The 22,386-nt window shown below is 38.0% G+C and overlaps 1 protein-coding gene across 8 annotated transcripts in view; it reads left to right on the forward strand.

The window, feature by feature from the left end:
• Positions 1-22,386, forward strand: part of FRYL (FRY like transcription coactivator) — a 297,483-nt gene that overhangs the window by 257,584 nt on the left and 17,513 nt on the right. For 7 of the 8 annotated variants that reach the window (XM_033214725.1, XM_033214724.1, XM_033214728.1 and 4 more), the window contains 6 exons: positions 1,241-1,438; positions 4,269-4,430; positions 4,553-4,627; positions 4,956-5,132; positions 8,611-8,814; positions 10,487-10,654. In XM_033214725.1, coding sequence (XP_033070616.1) covers positions 1,241-1,438; positions 4,269-4,430; positions 4,553-4,627; positions 4,956-5,132; positions 8,611-8,814; positions 10,487-10,654 — 984 coding nt within the window. The remainder of the gene's footprint in view (positions 1-1,240; positions 1,439-4,268; positions 4,431-4,552; positions 4,628-4,955; positions 5,133-8,610; positions 8,815-10,486; positions 10,655-22,386) is intronic. The other variant, XM_033214732.1, reaches the window with a different exon arrangement.

Here is a 22,386-nt window from a genome sequence, read left to right on the forward strand (position 1 = left end):
TCACTGCAACTTCCGCCTCCTGGGTTCAAGGATTATCCTGCCTCAGCCTCCCAAGTAGCTGGAATTAGAGGCACATGCCACCATGCCTAGCTGATTTTTGTATTTTTAGGGGAGATGGGGTTTTACCACATTGGCCAGGCCGGTCTCAAACTCCTGACCTCAAGTGATCTGCCACATTGACCTCCCAAAGTACTGGGATTACAGCTGTGAGCCACTGCTCCTGGCCTTTAAACTACTTTTTACAGTGCTGTTCTTAAAATGTCACAGTATCATGTAGACCTTTTTATTATCAAGTATTTTGTGTTTTAGGTGTCTTCATAGCAAGATGTTACGGACTCAATTGGATAGCCCAGTTCTGCCAGAGATTTTTCACTTCCTTTTTTTGATGTCTTAATGGTTATTTTTCTTTCCTCAGATATCAGCTGTGAAAGAATATGTATAATATAATACAAGGTTGAGATGTGATTTTTGGTACCCTAAATAAGTAGTTTTTTCTATGTATCCTTTTCAGTGGGTGGTAAAAGAAAGATACTATAAATTCTTTATCAGACATTGACTCTTCTCTACATGTACATCTATCTCATAAATCATCCCTAGATTTTATTGGTAGGAATATACAAAACTAAGTCAAGCAGAAAAAATTTTTTTAAATAGCCAAAATATGTAGGAAAAAAAACCTCACCCTACACAACTCAGTAATCCCTGAGAACATCACTTTAGCATGGTATCTACTGTCAGTATTTGGGGCCTGGGCCATCAAGAAAAAAAGTCTTAACTGTATTTTAGTATTTTAATATTTTTATGTCTAAAAAGGAAGGTATTTGTTAAAAAAATTTTATCTGCAAAGTCTTAAAATACTTAAATTTTAGAGTCTCAAAGCTATAAACTTCATTCACCTATAAGTTGATGTATATGTAAATCTTTTGTTTAATACTACTGCCAAGTTACTGTATTAGTCTGTCCAAATTAATGATAATTACAAAGCACTTATTGGGAGAAAAGCAAGATGTTTCAGTTGGGTAGCATTATTACACATACGGTATCTGATAAATTAACAGTACAAATAATAACTTGTGTTTTCTTTCCTTTTGTAATTCAGACCTTTCATTAAGGATCTTAAAAATGAGTAATTTTTACAAGCATTTTTGTAGAAATAATATTTTCATGGTGTACAGTAAATTGTTATTCTTAGTTGAATGTGCATTTGTAACTTTTACGTGTCAATTATTTTTTAAACCAGAGTCCTTACTGGAAGGAAGCCCTTAACATATTAAAGCTGGTGGTGTCACGCTCTGCGAGTCTTGTCGTACCCAGTGATATCCCCAAGACCTATGGAGGAGATACAGGTTCTCCTGAAATATCCTTCACTAAAATTTTTAATAATGTTTCTAAGGAGTTGCCTGGGAAGACCTTAGATTTTCATTTCGATATATCTGAGGTAAGATGCTCAGAAATTGATGAAGATATTCTACTAGGAATTTTCATTTGTTTATTTATTCATTCTTTCATTCAACAAACATTGATTGAGCTCATACCCAGTGTTAGACAATATGATAGCTGTTATGAACAACAAAGTGGGGTTTGGGGGAAGGCCTACTGTTAGAAAGCTTACTGTCTGTTAGGGAAACAGACTGTATATTACCCATCTAAAAGAAACATCACAACTTAGCTTCCCAACAGTGTTTAGCTTAACAACTAAACATTGTGATCAACACTCGGCTGGAATAAATTAAAAGTGCTTGGGGAATATGTAGCATCCATCTAAAGGAGTGGTTTCAGAAAGGAGTCAACATCTGAGCTGAATGTTGAAAGACAAGTAATCCTAGACAGGCACCTATGGCAGTTTGGGGAGGGTAGGTTAAACGCAAAGCAATGGAGAATATGTGAATGAAGGCTTGTAAGTATGAGAAAGAGTGGTGTTCTGGACACTTGCAAGTATTACAGCATACCTTGGTCACAGAGTTCAAAAAAATGCAACTAGAGTGTGATGAGAGATGAGGCTGAAGGCATAGGAAGGGGCAAGCTCATGGGGATCTTGCATTTCATAGTAACAAGCTCGTTTTATCTAAACCAGCAGGAGCTCTTAAAGGATTTTTAGTTGGCGTATTAGGGTTTGTGTTTTAGGAGGATCACTCTAGCCATAGCATAGAAAATAGAGCAGGGAGGAGGAGAGGACAGTTGGTAAGGAATCTGTTAGAAGAATTTGGGCAAAAGATAATGTGGGACTGTCCCAAGACAATTGCAGGGATAATGAAGAAGGAAGAGAGATGGTTTACAAAAAGACCAAGGAAGTAACTGATGGGATTTAATGGGAAAGTGGGGAAGAGGTATCAAGGATTTGATGAATGGCCTTGACAGGTAGATGAATGTTGCACCATTCAAGAGAGTGGAATTGCAGGAACAGATCTTATAGCAAGGAAGGAGAAGGCAATGAGTTCCCTCTTGGACATGTTGACTCATAAGTGACCCAGAAACATACTAAAGGAGGTGCCTGGTGGTCAATTAAATTTGGGGATCTGAAGTTTTAGAGGAAAACTTGGGTGGAAGTAACAAATTAAGGGTTTCAGTCTTGTGTAAGTGGATGGCTGAAACCATGGAAGGAAAACTAAAAAGAACAGAAGGCAACAACTAAAGGAAACCTGAGAAACTGGATATTTTAGGACTAGACAGAAGCAGGGGCCACCAGTCTGGAAGGAACCCTGGAGCCTGGCTATGCTGCATATTAATAAAAATCTCATTTAAAGATTTTTCATCCTTGCTGAGAGTCCCAATTTTTTTTCCCTTGACACCTGAGCCCACTCTTGGTGCCTTGATGCCATTGAAACGGTCTTTCAGAAGCCAAGGGAGGAACTTTTCAAGAAGGAAGTTATTGATCAAGTATTGTAAGGTTGAGAAAGATTAAAAATTGAAGCTCTACTTACTTTTTTGTTGATTAGAATTATATAGATAAATGTTTTATTGCAGTTTAATCTTGGCATTAGAATTTATCCTAAACTTTATTTTTTTATATAGAAAGCATATTTGTTACTAATTTTTTAGTTAATAATATCTGAGAATTTCTAGCAAGATGTATGTATAATAGCATGGGAATATGATAGAGAAGCTTGGCTTTTCTTTTCCTTCTGATTCAGAAATTGATCGTATAACTTAATTATGTTATTTGAAGCAGTGATGCAAATTCTCAGAACATTTTGTATACTTAATTTCAGTTTGTTTCATCAAAAATTCCTCAGTACCTGCCATGCATAGGCACTGGAGATACAGCAGAGGTATAGAGGCAATCACACATGGTCCAATGGATACATGTGTAGTAGGGAAGTCAGGCACATAAACAGTTTACAGTCAGCATGTTAACTGTCCAAGTTTGATTACACAGAGGTGGTGGTAGAAGAGAAGGCCTCCTTAGAAGTCTGGAGTCGTCACTAAAAGATGATTAGAAGTTTACTTAGTGGATATTCCATGCAAAGGAGCAACATAAGCTAAAACAGGGGTCTATAAAAGAGCATGGTATGTTTGGAAAACAAGAGCAAGCTCAGTTTTGCTGCTGTGTGAAGTTCAGAGAGGGGGAAGTGGTCGTATTTGAGGCTAGGGAGAAGAAGGATGATCAGTTGAGTATAAAGGGACTCGTATGACATGCAGATGAGCTTGAATTTTATTTTCAATTGCAAATTTAAAACACTTTACAAAGTCAAATATAAATGAGTTTTTGATTATCATAGAATTTTTACTGAAATAAATTTTGGAAGTATTACACATCAGATTTGTAGTAAGAATCGACATAGAAATGTTCCTCTTTTGTTACTTATCTTCAGTGTTTGCTAAACCACATTGCTGAGGCATACTTAACAATATGCATTGAAAAAGTGCCAAAATTTAACAAATATTAAGTCTGAGTGGTAAGAAAACAGGTGATTTTATATTTAAAATATAAATCTTTTTTATATTTTCCGAGTTTTGGGTATATTTTATAATTGTGATGGGGGAAGGTGGAGGTGGTGGTTTTTAAAGAATGCAGATTATATTTAAAATAGGAATAAGCTTTCTGATAACCTCAGATATAAAATTATTATTTCTAATAAAGCCTCTTGATTAAAAATGTATATATCATTACCTTTGATCTTTGTTAACATCTACCTCATGCAAAGTTATTTCTCTCCTCATATTGTTTTTTTGTTTGTAAAAAATATTATAGGTGCACTGTTAACCCTTTTAAGTTTCTTTTATGTTGAAATATTTGAGCCAAACACTGACATTTTGTTTCTGTGTAGACACCAATTATTGGAAACAAATATGGTGATCAGCACAGTGCAGCTGGAAGAAATGGGAAACCAAAAGTTATTGCTGTCACTAGAAGTACTTCCTCAACTTCTTCTGGTTCTAATTCTAACGCCTTGGTTCCTGTTAGTTGGAAAAGGCCACAGTTATCACAGGTACATAAAGAATATCAAAATGGAACATTCATAGAAAAATCAGTTTTGTTATATATATGAAAACTTGAGAATTTGTCTTATTTTATCAGTAGTCCTAACATTTTAATTTTTTTTTTCTTTAGCGAAGAACAAGAGAAAAGCTAATGAATGTGCTTTCTCTCTGTGGTCCAGAATCTGGCCTCCCAAAGAACCCATCAGTGAGTAATCCTGAAGGCTTGTGTCAAGGTCTTAAAGATCATGTTATTCCATGAAGAACTGATCTGTCTCCTTTCTTGCCTTTTCTAATTTACCTTACTTACGGTATTAACTCAGAATGAAAAAAAGATTTCTTGTCTCTTGTGACATCTGGCAGCCAACTAGTGTAGCAACTAGTGTTGCTAACTGGGTGTTCAACTAGTTAAACATGAAGACCAAATTTAAGCTCTGAATGCATTGAAGAATGAGGTCTGCAGTGGCTTTGGGGTACAGATATCTCATATGCAGAGTGACAAAGCTGATGGATGGACTTTTTTTATCGGTCATCAGGTTGTATTTTCTTCTAATGAGGATTTGGAAGTCGGTGACCAACAGACTAGCCTAATTTCTACAACAGAAGACATAATTCAAGAGGAAGAAGTAGCTGTGGAAGATAATAGCAGTGAACAACAGTTTGGTGTTTTTAAGGATTTTGACTTTTTAGATGTTGAACTGGAAGATGCAGAGGTAAGGATGTGGGCTTTCTCTGTTAATATTTATAGAACAGTTGTATGAGAATTAAGGATTTGATCAGAGGATCTTATTGAGGTCAGTGTAAGGTCAAAAAGGTAAAAATCTAAATTAGGAACTAAATTTGATTACCACAATTAGTCAATAGCAGAATAAGTCTGAGATAAAAGAGAAACATTCCATTTTTCACCTTTATCTTTAAAAATATAAAATTAAAAAATGGATTTCTTCAAAATTATTTTCAGGGTATGCTTAGACTTAAATGTTTTGCATAATTTGTCTTATAAACTAATATGCAGCCAAATGGTAAAAATTTATATGAAAATTGATTAAGGACAACTTTAAAGAAAGTTGCACTTACCACTAAATTGACTATCACAAAGGGTTTGGCTTTCTAGAACTCTTCCCTTTGGCAAATGACTGAGATTCCTTCTTTGACATTCTGAATCACTTTCTTCTTTATGATGTAGGTAACTCTCTCAAATGCCTGATTTCATTTAATACTCAAAGCGTTTCTCTTCTAAATTGATTGGTCGATTATATTACACTGGTAGTTATGTCAATTTAGATGCTTTCTAAATGGAATTCATAACTCAAAAAGTAGATTTATTAGCCCACAAAACTAGTTCATACACATTCATCAACTCTCATATACATACACATATACAACTCATATACAACTCATACACATTCATCAACTCTCATATACATATACATATGCAACTCATATACAGCTTGTACATATTCATCAACTCTCATATACATACACATATACAACTCATATACAGCTTGTACACATTCATCAACTCATATACATACACATATACAGCTTGTACACATTCAGCTCTCATATACATACACATATACAACTCATACAGCTCGTACACATTCAACTCTCATATACATACACATATACAACTCATATACAGCTCATACACATTTATCAACTCTCATGTACATGTACGTATACAACTCATACAGCTCATACACATTTATCAACTCTCATGTACATATACGTATACAACTCATACACATTCATCAGCTCTTCTTGTAGGGGTGTTTCCTTTGGCTGTAATAGGTGAGGTGGAGGAATGAAATGTAATGCACTCTCCCATATCACACTGTTCATTCTCCATGGAAGATCAGTTTAAGGAAGTAAAGATCCCCCTCCTCAACATGCCTCAGTACCCCCTGCAGATGTGAGGATGTGACCATGGTGCCTCCAAGTAATGCAAATGCCTTCATGTCAGCTTAGGAGCTGTGTAGGCTCCTATGGAATACTCCACCATTTACATTTTCCCAAAGACACAATTGTATAGGTTCACAGGAACTCAAGAACAAGTATTATTCAGCACCTTTCAGAGCAGTAGCCTTTAAACTTTTTTTGACATTAATCCACAGTTAATATATTTTATATCACATCCAAGTATATATATCTTTAAAAATAAAAGTTTCAAGAATATGCATCCAAACTCTATGCTATGCATACTGATATTTTCTATTCTCTTCCTTTCTATTATTTTTTTTTTCCAAAAAGTGTATGTTACCACCCTAAAATTAGTTTCACACTCATCATTTAAAAAAATATATTGTAGGAAATAGAACAGACTTGCACAACCAAGTAACAGAGTGGAATAGGTTAAAGAGACCTGCTGCCCTACCCAAGACCAGGAGCAGCTTCTAAACTCTTCTGTAGTTCTTTGCTTTTTTCAGTCCAGAATTTAGATTTCTAAAGGCAGGCTCTTGACATTTTTGTAATGGTAAGGTTATTTTTCTTTTTGTTTGCCTCTTTTTTGTTTAAAGAGAACCGTAAATGCTTTCAAGTTCATTCAGTGCTCTAAAATGTCAGTGGTAATAAATACGGCTTTTAATAGAACCTTAGTCAGATGAACTAAGGGTGTTTATTGTAGTTCTGTCTTTAATTCAAGTCATAGTAATCAGGGCTGGGGTGGAGCATGCTAATTTATCCCCATAATTAGGCCAAATCAGCGATACAGATTTTCTAAAACCGGGATGTAGTCTTGTTTAAAACATGGTAACAGGAAATACTTTGATTGCTACAAAACAAACTTAACCACTAATGAAAATTATAGTAAAATATCTGCTCACTTTGAAAGCCTACAGTGCGTATTCGTTCACTCACCAAATATATATTGAGGGCCATTGCCATTATGTGTTTTGATACATAATAATATTTGAAATGATACGTTCTAGGAAGGTGGTTTTCAAACTCTGACATGCAGAGCCCTAGGGCTTCCAAGATATCTTCAGAAACAGCAGGGACAGATTCAAAGACCCAATGGACCAACCTCCTGTACACCTTCGACCAGAGCAGCTCTGGTTTTCTTAGTTTTGCACAATTGAATTCCATCTAAAATTTCATTTGAAATAAGTATTCTTCTGCTTAAAAAAAAAAAAATTTTGAAAACTTCTAATCTGGACAATTCCTGTGTAAAGGCATACAGAAAAAAAAACATATTTTGCTAACCAGCTCAATGTGGTTTGTTATATCAGGACCTACGAAAAATTGTAAGGATTATATCCTTACAAAAGGAGGAGCAGCTTAGAATAACAGAAACATAACTTATATAAATCCTTAAGTGGGAGAAATTGAAATTTGTCATATTTCCTCTTGGCAACAGTTATGTTTTGTTGGCTGTGATCTTGATTTTAAATTATATTTTATAGCAAAAAATGACCATTGAATTTAGCCAGAGCCATACTACCAACTAAAATAATTTGTGACCTTGTATGTTGTCAACTGCATGTGGGTATTTGAAGTCAGTTTTTGCATTGTACTAAGTATTAAACCTTTATAAATCTTGAAGATTTTATTAAAGTTTGTGTTGCCAAAGTGTATCATAGAAATGTTGTTTTAAGTGTCTGTCTCTGACTTTTTCATAGCATATTTTGCATAAGAAAAGGTTTGAATCACATGTTGACTTTCTACACAAAGCTTAATCCAGAGCTTGAATCAGTCTTTGGGTTTGAGAAATCACAAAGAGTTTGCCCCAAAAGTGTAGTGTATATTTAAATGTTTGTCTTCGTTTTTTTCTAATTCTGTATGTTTTTCTTTTTGCTAACCAGGAGCTGCAGGTAAGTTGCAGCCTGGTGTTGTGTATTGTTTGTTGTCATCTGTGAGGTACTTGTCTTCTTTGTGGTCTCATTCATGTTTGTATATTAGAATAGAAATGACTTAGATAGTAGATTTAATTGGTCCCCAGTAATACAAGATAGAAAGTCAAGAAAATTATTTAGTTAAAACAGGTTGTCAACCAAATAATTTTGATCTTTTTCAATATAAATATTTGATGGTATGTTAACAGTTTAAAGAAATTGAAGGGCTGATTGAATCTCTGCTTTTAATGATGCATTAAGTATTTTTCATCTTGGTATATGTTTTTCTGGTGTATTACATTTAGTACATTTAGAAGTATGTATTTAAGGTTTTAGAAATCGTGTCTTGCTTTTCCAGGGTGAAAGTATGGACAATTTCAACTGGGGAGTTCGCAGGCGCTCACTAGACAGTATTGACAAAGGGGACACTCCATCCCTCCAAGAGTACCAGTGCTCTAGTAGCACCCCCAGCCTGAACCTCACCAATCAGGAGGATACCGATGAGTCCTCAGAAGAAGAAGCGGCACTTACAGCAAGCCAGATACTCTCACGCACACAGATGGTATACAATTCACTTTTCTTACAGAGACAGTTGGTCTCATTTTCCTCTTAACTTCCAACTTCATAATGATTATTTCTTGATTTTCCAGTTTTCATTTCAGTATGGGTGAAATGCACACACTGAAATGAATCTACAAGATTGCAGCAGTAATGGAGTACCGTGTTGTTATTCGTGACAGCACTAAACTTACTAGGTTGATACTGCACACCTGTTAGCTGCTAAAACATAATTTATCTTGCTTCTTTCCTAATCACAGTGAGTTGTTTTAGGCCCTATTAGAGGCCTTCAGTGATAACATATTTTTCGTATCAGTGTGAGCACCAACACCGTTTAATTCACTGCCTGCTTTTCTTTCCTAGTTAGTGTAGTGTGGAAAGACAGAGCACAAGTTTGGTCCCTTTCAAGATCAAGTAAACAGTGAGTGGAAAATGAAAGCTGCAAGAGTAGCCTGTTATTTCAGAAGAGTCAGGGTGCAAGAAAGCCAGTGGTAGGGTTGGAACTTGAAGATGGCACTGTAAAGAAGGAGAAGGCACATGGAAGAGCTACCCTGGTACAGGTAATAAGGAAGCAACCAGTGGAGACGAGGCACCAGCTACGGTTACACAGCTCTTACATGAATGCCTCCTTTCTTTATTCTTTAGGGACGGGGTCTCGCACCATCACCCAGGCTGGAGTGCAGTGGCGCAACCATAGCTCACTGCATTCTTAAACTCCTGGTCTCAAGTGATCCTCCTGCCTCAGCTTCTCAAGTAGCTAGGACTACAGGTGCACGCCACATATGCACAGCCAATTTTTAAAAAATTTTTTTAGAGATGGGTCCTCCCGCCTCGGCCTCCCAAAGTGGCGGGATCACAGGCATGAGCCACCGCACTCAGCCACCTACCTTTAGTTTAGATCCATTTGCTCCACTCGACCTGCTGGCAAAGTGCTGACAGTGATGTTGAATGGCAGGGCCTGAGCTGCTTTAGGCACAATGTCAAGTTGTTGGTTTGTGGTTGGCGTCCAGTCATCTCTCGTTTTTTTACATCTCATTGGTGTCCCGTTTGTCTTTCCACTAACTGCCCCTCTCCCATTTAAGTGTCCAATGACCAACTGCTGCTGCTAACAGCAGCAATAATACGTTACCACTTACTGTCTACGATGCACCCGGCCCTGTTCAAGGTATTGTACGTGTTCAGTCACCATAACTCTCCTCCCAGCACAAGGCAAGTATGTTTATTGCACATCTGAAGATTACATGTCTCAGGACACATAGCTAGTAAGTAGATTTGAATCAAGCAGTCTATCTCTAGTGCCCATTCACTTAACTGTTCCACATAAAGCTTGGTCCTCCATGAATGAATTTGAATTCAGCTCCAATATGAATTCAGCTCCAATATGAATTTCAGCTCAAGGTTATCATAGTTACATAGAGTTCTTCCACTTTGATAGTTTTTGTGTAGCAAAATTTAGCCCGTATTAATACGTACTTAGTTCTACCGAGAGGTTAGCTGCTTACCTTAATAACACCCATTCTGGTATAGACTGGAAGGAAAGAAAGATGATTTTAGGAATCTCAGAAACTTTATAATGAAGCCCCTAAAATATTTTATGATAGAGAATGTTTCTTGTGGCTTCTGTGACCATCACTGACTCATAAATGAATTCCTCATTTTACTGTTTCTCTTTTTAGTTAAACAGTGATTCTGCCACTGATGAAACAATGCCAGACCATCCTGACTTACTTCTCCAGTCTCAAGATTCCATTGGCAGCATCACAACAGAAGACATGCTTCAAATCAGGGATGAGACCCCAACTTTGGAGGCTTCTCTAGATAATGCTAACAGCCAGCTGCCTGAGGTGGGGAGAAATGCGGGCTGGTGCATGGCCAATCTAGGCTCTTTTTAGCACTCTTTTATAGCTCCCACTTTTCTTTCAAAAGAGTTTTGAAATTGATTTGTTTCCAGTATTTCTAACCTGTTGAGTTATTTTAAATGAAATAGTCAAATCTGATTTTTTCTTAAGTTGATAGATTAAGGAAATGACCTACAGGTTAAAAATGATCTTGAGTGTTTTTAATGAGCAGTTTGCATTGCAAAACGTGATGAGGTTAATGTACAGACGCTTCTCTGGGGTTGGCGAGCATCATCTATTGCTCTGTATTTTCTTAGAAGGACCGCTTTGGTTTTTTTTTCTCTTTTTGCTTTGTGTTGGGTTTATGTGATTGGTGCTCTGATTGGGATTAAAACCTCAGGCCAGCTGTGTTAGCAGTTGTTAAATGAAATCCTTTAAAAAGACTTTGGAACCACTAGTATTATGTTTTTTGGAAAGGCCTGTGAGAAGTAAGCCAGATTTGAAGCTAATGACTGACCAAAAATAAGTAAGTATTAGTATTTTTTTTTTAAGATTATTATACTTTTAAAAAATGTAATTGCTATAGCTCTGTCATATGTGCTTTTTTTATCCCTTGGTAAATATTAGGAAATGCTATATTTTGTCACTGTCCATCAAATTAATGTAGTTATTAAATCTAATCTAGGTAACAGATCTCACTATTTTTGTAAGGTGATAAAACACTCTCATGTTCTTGTTAGGCTGACTCTTGTACATATTTCAACTTTTAACTGTAACCAGACATATTTTGAAATGAAGGCATTTTGGCTTCCTTATTAGCAAGCCATCTTTAAAATGCTCATACTCATATGGCTAAGGTTTAGATAACTCAATTCAACAGATATTTATTGTGGTTTCAGTAGATGCCAGGCATTCAACTAGGTGCCAGAAAGAATAGGGCATGGATGGCCCTGTTGTCAGAGAACATTCTCTTGCTTTCTATTAAGGAAGACAGAGAAGGCTTTTTTTAAAAAATTACATTTCAGGTCAGGCACTGTGGCTCACTCCTGTAATCCTAGCACTTTGGGAGTCCGAGGCGGGCGGATCACGAGGTCAGGAGATTGAGACCGTCTGGCCAGCATGGTGAAACCCCATCTCTACTAAAAATACAAAAATTAGCTGGGTGTGGTGATGCGTACCTGTTGTCCCAGCTACTCGGAAGACTGAGACAGGAAAATCGCTTGAACCCAGAAGGCGGAGGTTGCAGTGAGCTGGGATGTCACCATTGCACTCCAGCCTGGCAACAGTGCGAGACTGTGTCCCAAAAAAAAAATAGAGAGATCAAGACCATCGTGGCAAACATGGTGAAACCCCGTCTTTACTAAAAATACAAAAAATTAGCTGGGCATGGTGGCGTGCACCTCCATCGCTTGAACATGGGAGGCAGAGGTTGCAGTGAGCTGAGATCACACCACTGCACTCCAGCCTGGCGACAGAGTAAGACTCCGTCTCAAAAATTAAAAAAAAGAAAAAAAGAAATTACATTTCAGTATGGAAAATTCAATAGTAGGTTCAAGGCTTTATGAAAACTGAGAGGAAACTGATCAGCTGTGCACCGGGGGTGATGGTAAGAAAGGACAGGTTTCATGGCAACTGGGACATTCCAGGCAGAGGAACACAATGTAGAAAGGGATGGCAGTGTGAAATAGCATGGTATGTCTAGCTAAAAGCAGGAAATTGAGTATTTCCAGAGAATAAAATGGGAGGAGGAAGAGGAAGAGCAATAGGAGCAATGAATGGGATCCAAGACAGGAGAAGTCCTATATGCCACACAACAGACTTAGACTTTATCTTGAGGTAATAGACAGGAGAAGTCCTATATGCCACACTAAAGACTTAAGACTTTATCTGGAGATAACAGAAAGACATTCAAATTTTTATTCTTTCAAGAGATACCTATGAAGTAACAAGCACTGTACCAGATACCAAGATGGACCCACATGGCATGTGAGCATTCATTTATGTGACCAATATCTACTGAGCCGCTACCTCGTGCGGTACCTAGGCACTAGGCTAGGTATGGGGCCCATGGCAATTGTGACACAAACAAAGGCTTTTGGTTTTATGGAGCTTCATTCTAGTAGGAGAGACAGATAATAAGCAAGTAAAAAAATATATAAATAATATGTCAGAAAGTGCTTATCTTATTCATCATACTAAAAAAGTCTAACAGTAATGTGGACTTGAGTGAAGGAGAAAGTTAGGGGTAGCATTTAAGGTGAAACCTAAATGACAAGAACTAGCCCACCCCTTGAAGCTTTGGAGGGAGAAGTTTCCAGGCAGGGGAAGCTGCAGTTTAAAAGGCCCTGATACATCTGAAGTACAGAAAACTGGCCAATGAGACTGGAATGCAGTGAACAAGAAGGAGAGGGGTGGGCCAAGGCACTGTCATGACATGTGTCACAGGCCACACAGCAGGTAACCATCGAAGAAGAACATGATCTGATTATTTCTTAAAACTTTGGCCTTTTTTGTCGAAAATGGAAAGTAGGTTCTAGTCCCTGACAAATAAAGCTTACAGTTAGGGATAATCACAGAAGGGTTGCAGCCTCGTTGTTATTGAAGTCTCTAAGGCAGAGGCATTGAGGGTGGATTGGAGGAGATGAAGGAGCTAAGCTGGAAGAATATTAGCAAGAATTTAGCAGGGCCTGACTAAGGACACAAACATGAGAAATGTTTACGGGAGGAACTGACAGAATTTAGAGATGTATTTTAAATAGACTATATTTCTTTCCGTTGTTGGGAGGTTTATTAGTTATTAAGCCAAACTACAGTGCCTAGTTTGGATCACACCATACACCGTAACACCAGTAGATGAGAATGAAAGGGATATTTTGAAAGCATGGTATTTCATTTGGAAACAGTTCTACTGATACTAAAATTATCACCAAAAGAATGGCTATCCACAGGGAATATGACAGCTTTATATCTGTTGGATATATTGGCCTAATTTGTTTTTCTCTGTTTTGCCAAATAGCGTCAAATGACCCAAAATTGCCTCTTGTACCAAAAAAAAAAAGTAGAAAAGCATCAAGATATTTAAGTAAAACCATAATTATTTTTATAGCAAATTCTTAAGACAAAGAATATAATTAATTTTAATGGGTGAAATGTTTTGTGAATTAAAGGAATAAATCCACTCCTAAAAATGTTTATTTGAATTTCTTCCCTTAAATCATGTTAATATTGGAAAGATAAAATGGAGTAGGCTAAAGCATCTCTTGTCATGACAAACTTTAGAGCTGGGTGTCCCTTTCTTCTCTGTAATATACACATGTTACACTCTGATCTCAAGAGGGGATTAAGTTCTTCACTTGTATTTACTCACAGAGGGTTTCTTTTATTATTTGTGATAGCTTTGATTCCAACTCATGGATGACAAATTATTCCTTATAGGAAAGAAATCTCTGTAACAAAGCATGTGTGCATGTGTCATTGTCTAATAAGGTGAAGTACAAGAAAATTTGATTTCTCATAATCTACATATAAACAATGGAATCCATTTTATCAACCCCAAAAACACTTTCTTCGTTACATGTAGGCATTACTAGAAAATTTCATTGTATATGATACTAACTACAGATAAAATATCATCTTGAAATTATTATTCAAGAAAAAATGACAATCCACTGCAGGTGTGAACTAATGAAAAGTGAGGGCATTGAACTAAGTTTAGGTTGAGATAACAGTATGTTCATGTTGATGTAGAAGGAAAAATTCATGCCAATAAATATTCTAGGTATAGAAATGTCTCTAGTACTGTCACATAAATTATCTTCCCAAATAATGACAATATTTTTTTAGAAAATTCATCTGGAAACCTTAGAGTATATTGAATATAAACTGGGGGAAGAATTAAGAAATAATTGTACTATATTATATTCAATGCTAAAGTAAAGAAAGACTCAGAGTTTACTGCTTTCCATGCTTAACTAAATCCAGACCACTTTGTGTTTTTATGGCGTATTTCTGTGCCTTTGATATCTTCTAATCACTTTCCCTGCAATACCATCCCTACCTTATATTTGTCAAAACATGCTGTTTCCTCCAAGGAGACTCACCTCAGTTGCCTCAACCAGATGTGAGCTTTCCCATCATTGAGTACCAGCACCCATTTGTATGTTGCTGATAGTATTTGCCGTACATTTACCATTACTCGTATATGTTATTGTCATTCACTTACTAGCCTAACCCTGTTATCAGATTATAAACTAATTGCGGTTAGGAATTATTTATACCAGAGCACTCAGCCCAGAATCTAGTCAAATTCCTTCATTTATAGATGAGTTTTACATATGAATAAGGCCCAGGCTAGTGTAGGGTCATAGGCTCTGACTTTCTCTTACTTTTCTTATTTTGGAAGGAAAATTCTATTTTTATCCGTGAAAAAGAGATAAGAAGCTACTCTACAGCGGAGAAGTAACTTAGGTCCAAATACTCAAAAGAAGCTGATCTTTATTCCTAAAACTATGACCATTAGTACTTATTTTCAAATTGATTAATAAACTAAAAACTAGTGTTGATACTATCATCATATATGCTTTGAAAGTGTTTTCATTTTTTAATAGTAGCAGCTCATTGAGTCTCTACCACTTCTGTATCACATAGCAACATTGTTTCAGTAATATTACAGTGAATAGAAAGGGCACACCACTAGTATGCTTTATAACATATTTTCGTTATTGTTTACTTCAAATTAGGAGAATATACTCTTTTTTGATAATGAGCTTGTGATAGGTTAATTTTCAAAAGTATAATTATCTAAAATGTCCTAATGTCTTCTGAACTGTATCTCAGTGATGAGACTTTATCAATACTCAAAGCCAAAATGAGGTCTTGTAGTAAAGCCGCCCTAGTTGTCTAGGTTCAGCATCCTTCTGACTGGTCAGTACCTATTCCTGCTGTATGGCAGCCCCACAGGACCAGTGGGTTAATTACTTTAAGTCATCTCTCCTACTTATATCCAGAATATAATGTTTTCCAGTGTAATGAAAGAAATGACATTTCAAACAGGAGACAATTTATACTAACAATACAACGTTTTACTTGTGTAGAGTTAGAACATATATGAGAGAAGATATTGTACCAAAGCACATATTTCTTTTTTTTAATTAATTTATTTTTTATTTTACTTTAAGTTCTAGGGTACATGTGCACAACATGCAGGTTTGTTACGTATGTATACATGTGCCATGTTGGCATGCTACATCCATTAACTTGTCATTTACATTAGGTATATCTCCTAATGCAATCCCTCCCCCCACCCCACCCCGCAAAAGGCCCCAGTGTGTGATGTTCCCCTTCCTGTGTCCAAGTGTTCTCATTGTTCACTTCTCACCTATGAGTGAGAATATGCGGTGTTTAGTTTTCTGTTCTTGCAATAGTTTGCTGAGAATGATGGTTTCCAGCTGCATCCATGTCCCTACAAAGGACATTAACTCATCCTTTTTTATGGCTGCATAGTATTCCGTGGTGTATATGTGCCACATTTTCTTAATCCAGTCTGTCATTGATGGACATTTGGGTGGGTTCCAAGTCTTTGCTATTGTGAATAGTGCCACAATAAACATACCTGTGCATGCATCTTTATGACAGCATGATTTATACCCCTTTGGGTATATACCCAGTAATGGGATGGCTGGGTCATATGGTATTTCTAGTTCTAGATCCTTGAGGAATTGCCACACTGTCTTCCACAATGGTTGAACTAGTTTACAATCCTACCAACAGTGTAAAGGTGTTCCTATTTCTCCATATCCTCTCTAACACCTGTTGTTTCCTGATTTTTTAATGATTGCCATTCTAACTGGTGTGAGATGGTATCTCATTGTGGTTTTGATTTACATTTCTCTGATGGCAAGTGAAGATGAGCATTTTTTCATGTGTCTGTGGGCTGCATAAATGTCTTCTTTTGAGAAGTGTCTGTTCATATCCTTTGCCCACTTTTTGATGGGGTTGTTTGATTTTTTTTCTTTTAAATTTGTTTGAGTTCTTCGTAGATTCTGGATATTAGCCCTTTGTCAGATGAGTAGATTGCAAAAATTTTGTCCTATTCTGTAGGTTGCCTGTTCACTCTGATGGTAGTTTCTTTTGCTGTGCCAAAGCTCTTTAGTTTAATTAGATCCCATTTGTCAATTTTGGCTTCTGTTGTCATTGCTTTTGGTGTCTTAGACATGAAGTCCTTGCCCATACCTATGTCCTGAATGGTATTGCCTAGGTTTTCTTCTAGGGTTTTTATGGCTTTAGGTCTAACATTTAAGTCTCTAATCCATCTTGAATTAATTTTTGTATAAGGTGTAAGGAAGGGATCCAGTTTCAGCTTTCTACATATGGCTAGCCGGTTTTCCCAGCACCATTTATTAAATAGGGAATCCTTTCCCCATTGCTTGTTTTGTCAGATTTGTCAAAGATCAGATGGTTGTAGATGTGTGGTATTATTTCTGAGAGCTCTGTTCTGTTCCATTGGTCTGTATCTCTGTTTTGGTACCAGTACCATGCTGTTTTGGTTACTGTAGCCTTGTGGTATAGTTTGAAGTCAGTTAGCGTGATGCCTCCAGCTTTGTTCTTTTGGCTTAGGATTGTCTTGGCACTGCGGGCTCTTTTTTGGTTCCATATGAACGTTAAAGTATTTTTTTCCAATTCTGTAAAGAAAGTAATTGGTAGCTTAATGGGGATGGCATTGAATCTATAAATTACCTTGGGCAGTATGGCCATTTTCATGATACTGATTCTTCCTATCCATGAGCATGGAATGTTCTTCCATTTGTTTGTGTCCTCTTTTATTTCATTGAGCAGTGGCTTGTAGTTCTCCTTGAAGAGGTCCTTCACATCCCTTGTAAGTTGGATTCCTAGGTATTTTATTCTCTTTGAAGCAGTTGTGAATGGAAGTTCACTCATGATTTGGTCTCTGTTACTGGTGTATAAGAATGCTTGTGATTTTTGCACATTAATTTTCTATGCTGAGACTTTTACTGAAGTTGCTTATTGGCTTAAGGAGATTTTGGGCTGAGACGATGGGGTTTTCTAAATATACAATCCTGTCATTGCAAACAGGGACAGTTTGACTTCTTCTTTTCCTAATTGAATACCCTTGATTTCTTTCTCCTGCCTGATTGCCCTGGCCAGAACTTCCAACACTATGTTGAATAGGAGTGGTGAGAGAGGGCATCCCTGTCTTGTGCCAGTTTTCAAAGGGAATGCTTCCAATTTATGCCCATTCAGTATGATATTGGCTGTGGGTTTGTCATAAATAGCTCTTATTATTTTGACATACATTCCATCAATACCAAATTTATTGAGAGTTTTTAGCATGAAGGGCTGTTGAATTTTGTCAAAGGCCTTTTCTGCATCTATTGAGATAATCATGTGGTTTTTGTCTTTGGTTCTGTTTATATGCTGGATTACATTTATTGATTTGTGTATGTTGAACCAGCCTTGCATCCCAGGGATGAAGCCCACTTGATCATGGTGGATAAGCTCTTTGATGTGCTGCTGGATTCGGTTTGCCAGTATTTTATTGAGGATTTTTGCATTAATGTTCATCAAGGATATTGGTCTAAAATTCTCTTTTTTTGTTGTGTCTCTGCCAGGCTTTGGTATCAGGATGATGCTGGCCTGATATAATGAGTTAGGGAGGATTCCCTCTTTTTCTATTGATTGGAATAGTTTCAGAAGGAATGGTACCAGCTCCTCCTTGGACCTCTGGTAGAATTCAGCTGTGAGTCCATCTGGTCCTGAACTTTTTTTGGTTGGTAGGCTATTAATTATTGCCTCAATTTCAGAGCCTCCTATTGGTCTATTCAGGGATTCAACTTCTTCCAGGTTTAGTCTTGGGAGAGTGTAAGTGCCCAGGAAATTATCCATTTCTTCTAGCTTTTCTAGTTTATTGGCATAGAGGTGTTTATAGTATTCTCTGATGGTAGTTTGTATTTCTGTGGGGTTGGTGGAGATATCCCCTTTATCATTTTTTATTGCATCTATTTGATTCTTCTCTCTTTTCTTCTTTATTAGTCTTGCTAGTGGTCTGTCAATTTTGTTGATCTTTTCAAAAAACCAGCTCCTGGATTCATTGATTTTTTGGAGGGTTTTTTGTGTCTCTATCTCCTTCAGTTCTGCTCTGATCTTAGTTATTTCTTGCCTTCTGCTAGCTTTTGAATGTGTTTGCTCTTGCTTCTCCAGTTCTTTTAATTGTGATGTTAGAGTGTCAATTTTAGATCTTTCCTGCTTTCTCTTGTGGGCATTTAGTGCTATAAATTTCCCTCTACACACTGCTTTAAATGTGTCCCAGAGATTCTGGTATATTGTATCTTTGTTCTCATTGGTTTCAAATAACATCTTTATTTCTGTCTTCATTTCGTTATGTACCCCAGTTGTCATTCAGGAGCAGGTTGTTCAGTTTCCATGTAGTTGAGCAGTTTTGATTGAGTTTCTTAGTCCTGAGTTCTAGTTTGATTGCACTGTAGTCTGAGACACAGTTTGTTATAATTTCTGTTCTTTTACATTTGCTGAGGAGTGCTTTACTTCCAACTATGTGGTCAGTTTTGGAATAAGTGTGATGTTGTGCTGAGAAGAATGTATATTCTGTTGATTTGGGGTGGAGAGTTCTGTAGATGTCCATTAGGTCCATGTGGTGCAGAGCTGAGTTCAATTCCTGGATATCCTTGTTAACTTTCTGTCTCGTTGATCTGTCTAATGTTGACAGTGGGGTGTTGAAATCTCCCATTATTATTGTATGGGAGTCTAAGTCTCTTTGTCGGTCTCTAAGGACTTGCTTTATGAATCTGGGTGCTCCTGTATTGGGTGCATATATATTTAGGATAGTTAGCTCTTCCTGATAAATTGATCCCTTTACCATTATGTAATGGCCTTCTTTGTCTCTTTTGATCTTTGATGGTTTAAAGTCTGTTTTATCAGAGACTAGGATTGCAACCCCTGCTTTTTTTTGTTTTCCATTTGCTTGGGAGATCTTCCTCCATCCCTTTCTTTTGAGCCTATGTGTGTCTCTGCATGTGAGATGGGTCTCCTGAATACAGCAAACTGATGGGTCTTGACTCTTTATCCAATTTGCCAGTCTGTATCTTTTAATTGGAGCATTTAGTCCATTTACATTTAAGGTTAATATTGTTATGTGTGAAGTTGATCCTGTCATTATGATGTTAGCTGGTTATTTTGCTTGCTAGTTGATGCAGTTTCTTCCTAGCCTCGATGGACTTTACATTTTGACGTGTTTTTGCAATGGCTGGTACCTGTTGTTCCTTTCATGTTTAGTGCTTCCTTCAGGAGCTCTTGTAAGGCAGCCCTGGTGGTGACAAAATCTCTAAGCATTTGCTTGTCTGTAAAGGATTTTATTTCTCCTTCACTTATGAAACTTAGTTTGGCTGGATATGAAATTCTGGGTTTAAAAATCTTTTCTTTAAGAATGTTGAATATTGGCCCCCCACTCTCTTCTGGCTTGTAGAGTTTCTGCCGAGAGATCTGCTGTTAGTCTGATGGGCTTCCCTTTGTGGGTAACCCGACCTTTCTCTCTGGCTGCCCTTAACATTTTTTCCTTCATTTCAACTTTGGTGAATCGGACAATTATGTGTCTTGGAGTTGCTCTTCTCGAGGAGTATCTTTGTGGCGTTCTCTGTATTTCCTGAATTTGAATTTGGCCTGCCTTACTAGGTTGGGGAAATTCTCCTGGATGATATCCTGCAGAGTGTTTTCCAACTTGGTTCCATTTTCCCTGTCACTTTCAGGCACCCCAATCAGACGTAGATTTGGTCTTTTCACATAGTCCCATATTTCTTGAAGGCTTTGTTCATTTCTTTTTATCCTTTTTTTCTCTACACTTCTCTTCTCGCTTCATTTCATTCATTTGATCTTCAATCACTGATACCCTTTCTTCCAGTTGATCGAGTCGGTTACTGAAGCTTGTGCATTTGTCACATAGTTCTCGTGCCATGGTTTTCAGCTCTATCAGGTCATTTAAGGACTTCTCTACATTGGTTATTCTAGTTAGCCATTCGTCTAATCTTTTTTCAAGGTTTTTAGCTTCTTTGCGATGGGTTCGAACTTCCTTCTTTACCTCGGAGAAGTTTGATCATCTGAAGCCTTCTTCTCTCAACTTGTCAAAGTCATTCTCCGTCCAGCTTTGTTCCGTTGCCGGGGAGGAGCTGTGTTCCTTCGGAGGGAGAGAGGCGCTCTGATTTTTAGAATTTTCAGCTTTTCTGCTCTGTTTTTTTCCCATCTTTGTGGTTTTATCTACCTTTGGTCTTTGATGATGGTGACATACAGATGGGGTTTTGGTGTGGATGTCCTTTCTGTTTGTTAGTTTTCCTTCTAACAGTCAGGACCCTCAGCTGCAGGTCTGTTGGAGTTTGCTGGAGGTCCACTCCAGACCCTGTTTGCCTGGGTATCCAGCAGGGGAGACTGCAGAATAGTGAATATTACTGAACAGCAAATGTTGCTGCCTGATCGTTCCTCTGAAAGCTTTGTCTCAGAGGGGTACCCGGCCGTGTGAGGTGTCAGTCTGCGCCTACTGGGGGTGCCTCCTGTTTAGGCTACTTGGGGGTCAGGGACCCACTTGAGGAGGCAGTCTGTCCGTTCTCAGATCTCAAACTCCATGTTGGGAGAACCACTACTCTGTTCAAAGCTGTCAGACAGGTACATTTAAATCTGCAGAGGTTTCTGCTGCCTTTTGTTTGGGTATGCCCTTTCCACAGAGGTGGAGTCTACAGAGGCAGGCAGGCCTCCTTGAGCTGCAGTGGGCTCCACACATTTGAGCTTGGAGGCTGCTTTGTTTACCTACTCAAGCCTCAGCAATGGCGGGCGCCCCTCCCCCAGCCCCGCTGCCACCTTGCAGTTAGATCTCAGACTGCTGTGCTAGCAATGAGGGAGGTCCCGTGGGCATGGGACCCTCTGAGCCAGGCACGGGATATAATCTCCTGATGTGCCGTTTGCTAAGACCTTTGGAAAAGTGCAGTATTAGGGTGGGAGTGACCCAGTTTTCCAGGTGCTGTGTATCACGGTTTCCCTTGGCTGGGAAAGGGAATTCCCTTACCCCTTGTGCTTCCTGGGTGAGGCAATGCCTCGCCCTGCTTCGGCTCTCACTTGGCGGGCTGCACCCACTGTCCTGCACCCACTGTCCAACACACCCCAGTGAGATGAACCCGGTACCTCAGTTGGAAATGCAGAAAGCACCCGTCTTCTGTGTCGATCACGTTGGGAGCTGTAGCCTGGAGCTGTTCCTATTTGGCCATCTTGGACCAAAGCGCATATTTCTAAGTAAACACCTAAATCCTATTACTGAAGAGAAAAGAAAAAGTCTTCAATGTTTCTATACAGTAATAGGTGATATATTTTAATTTCAAAATATTTTAAACTTATGACCATTAAAAAAAGTTTATAACTGGTTCAAAAACTGTAAAAGTGGCGGGGTACAGTGGGTCACACCTGTAATCCCAGCACTTTGGGAGGCCAAGGCGGGCAAATCACGAGGTCAAGAGATTGAGACCATCCTGGCTAACATGGTGAAACCCCATCTCTACTAAAAGATACAAAAATAAAATTAGAGGGGTGTGGTGTCATGTGCCTGTAGTCCTTACTACTTAGGTGGCTGAGGCAGGAGACTCGCTTGAACCTGAGAGGCAGAGATTGCAGTGAGCTGAGATCACGCCATTGCACTCCAGCCTGGGTGACAGAGCGAGACTCTGTTTCAA

The sequence above is a fragment of the Trachypithecus francoisi genome, unplaced genomic scaffold (assembly GCF_009764315.1).
Source record: "Trachypithecus francoisi isolate TF-2019V2 unplaced genomic scaffold, Tfra_2.0 Lachesis_group1, whole genome shotgun sequence".
NCBI lineage: Eukaryota > Metazoa > Chordata > Mammalia > Primates > Cercopithecidae > Trachypithecus > Trachypithecus francoisi.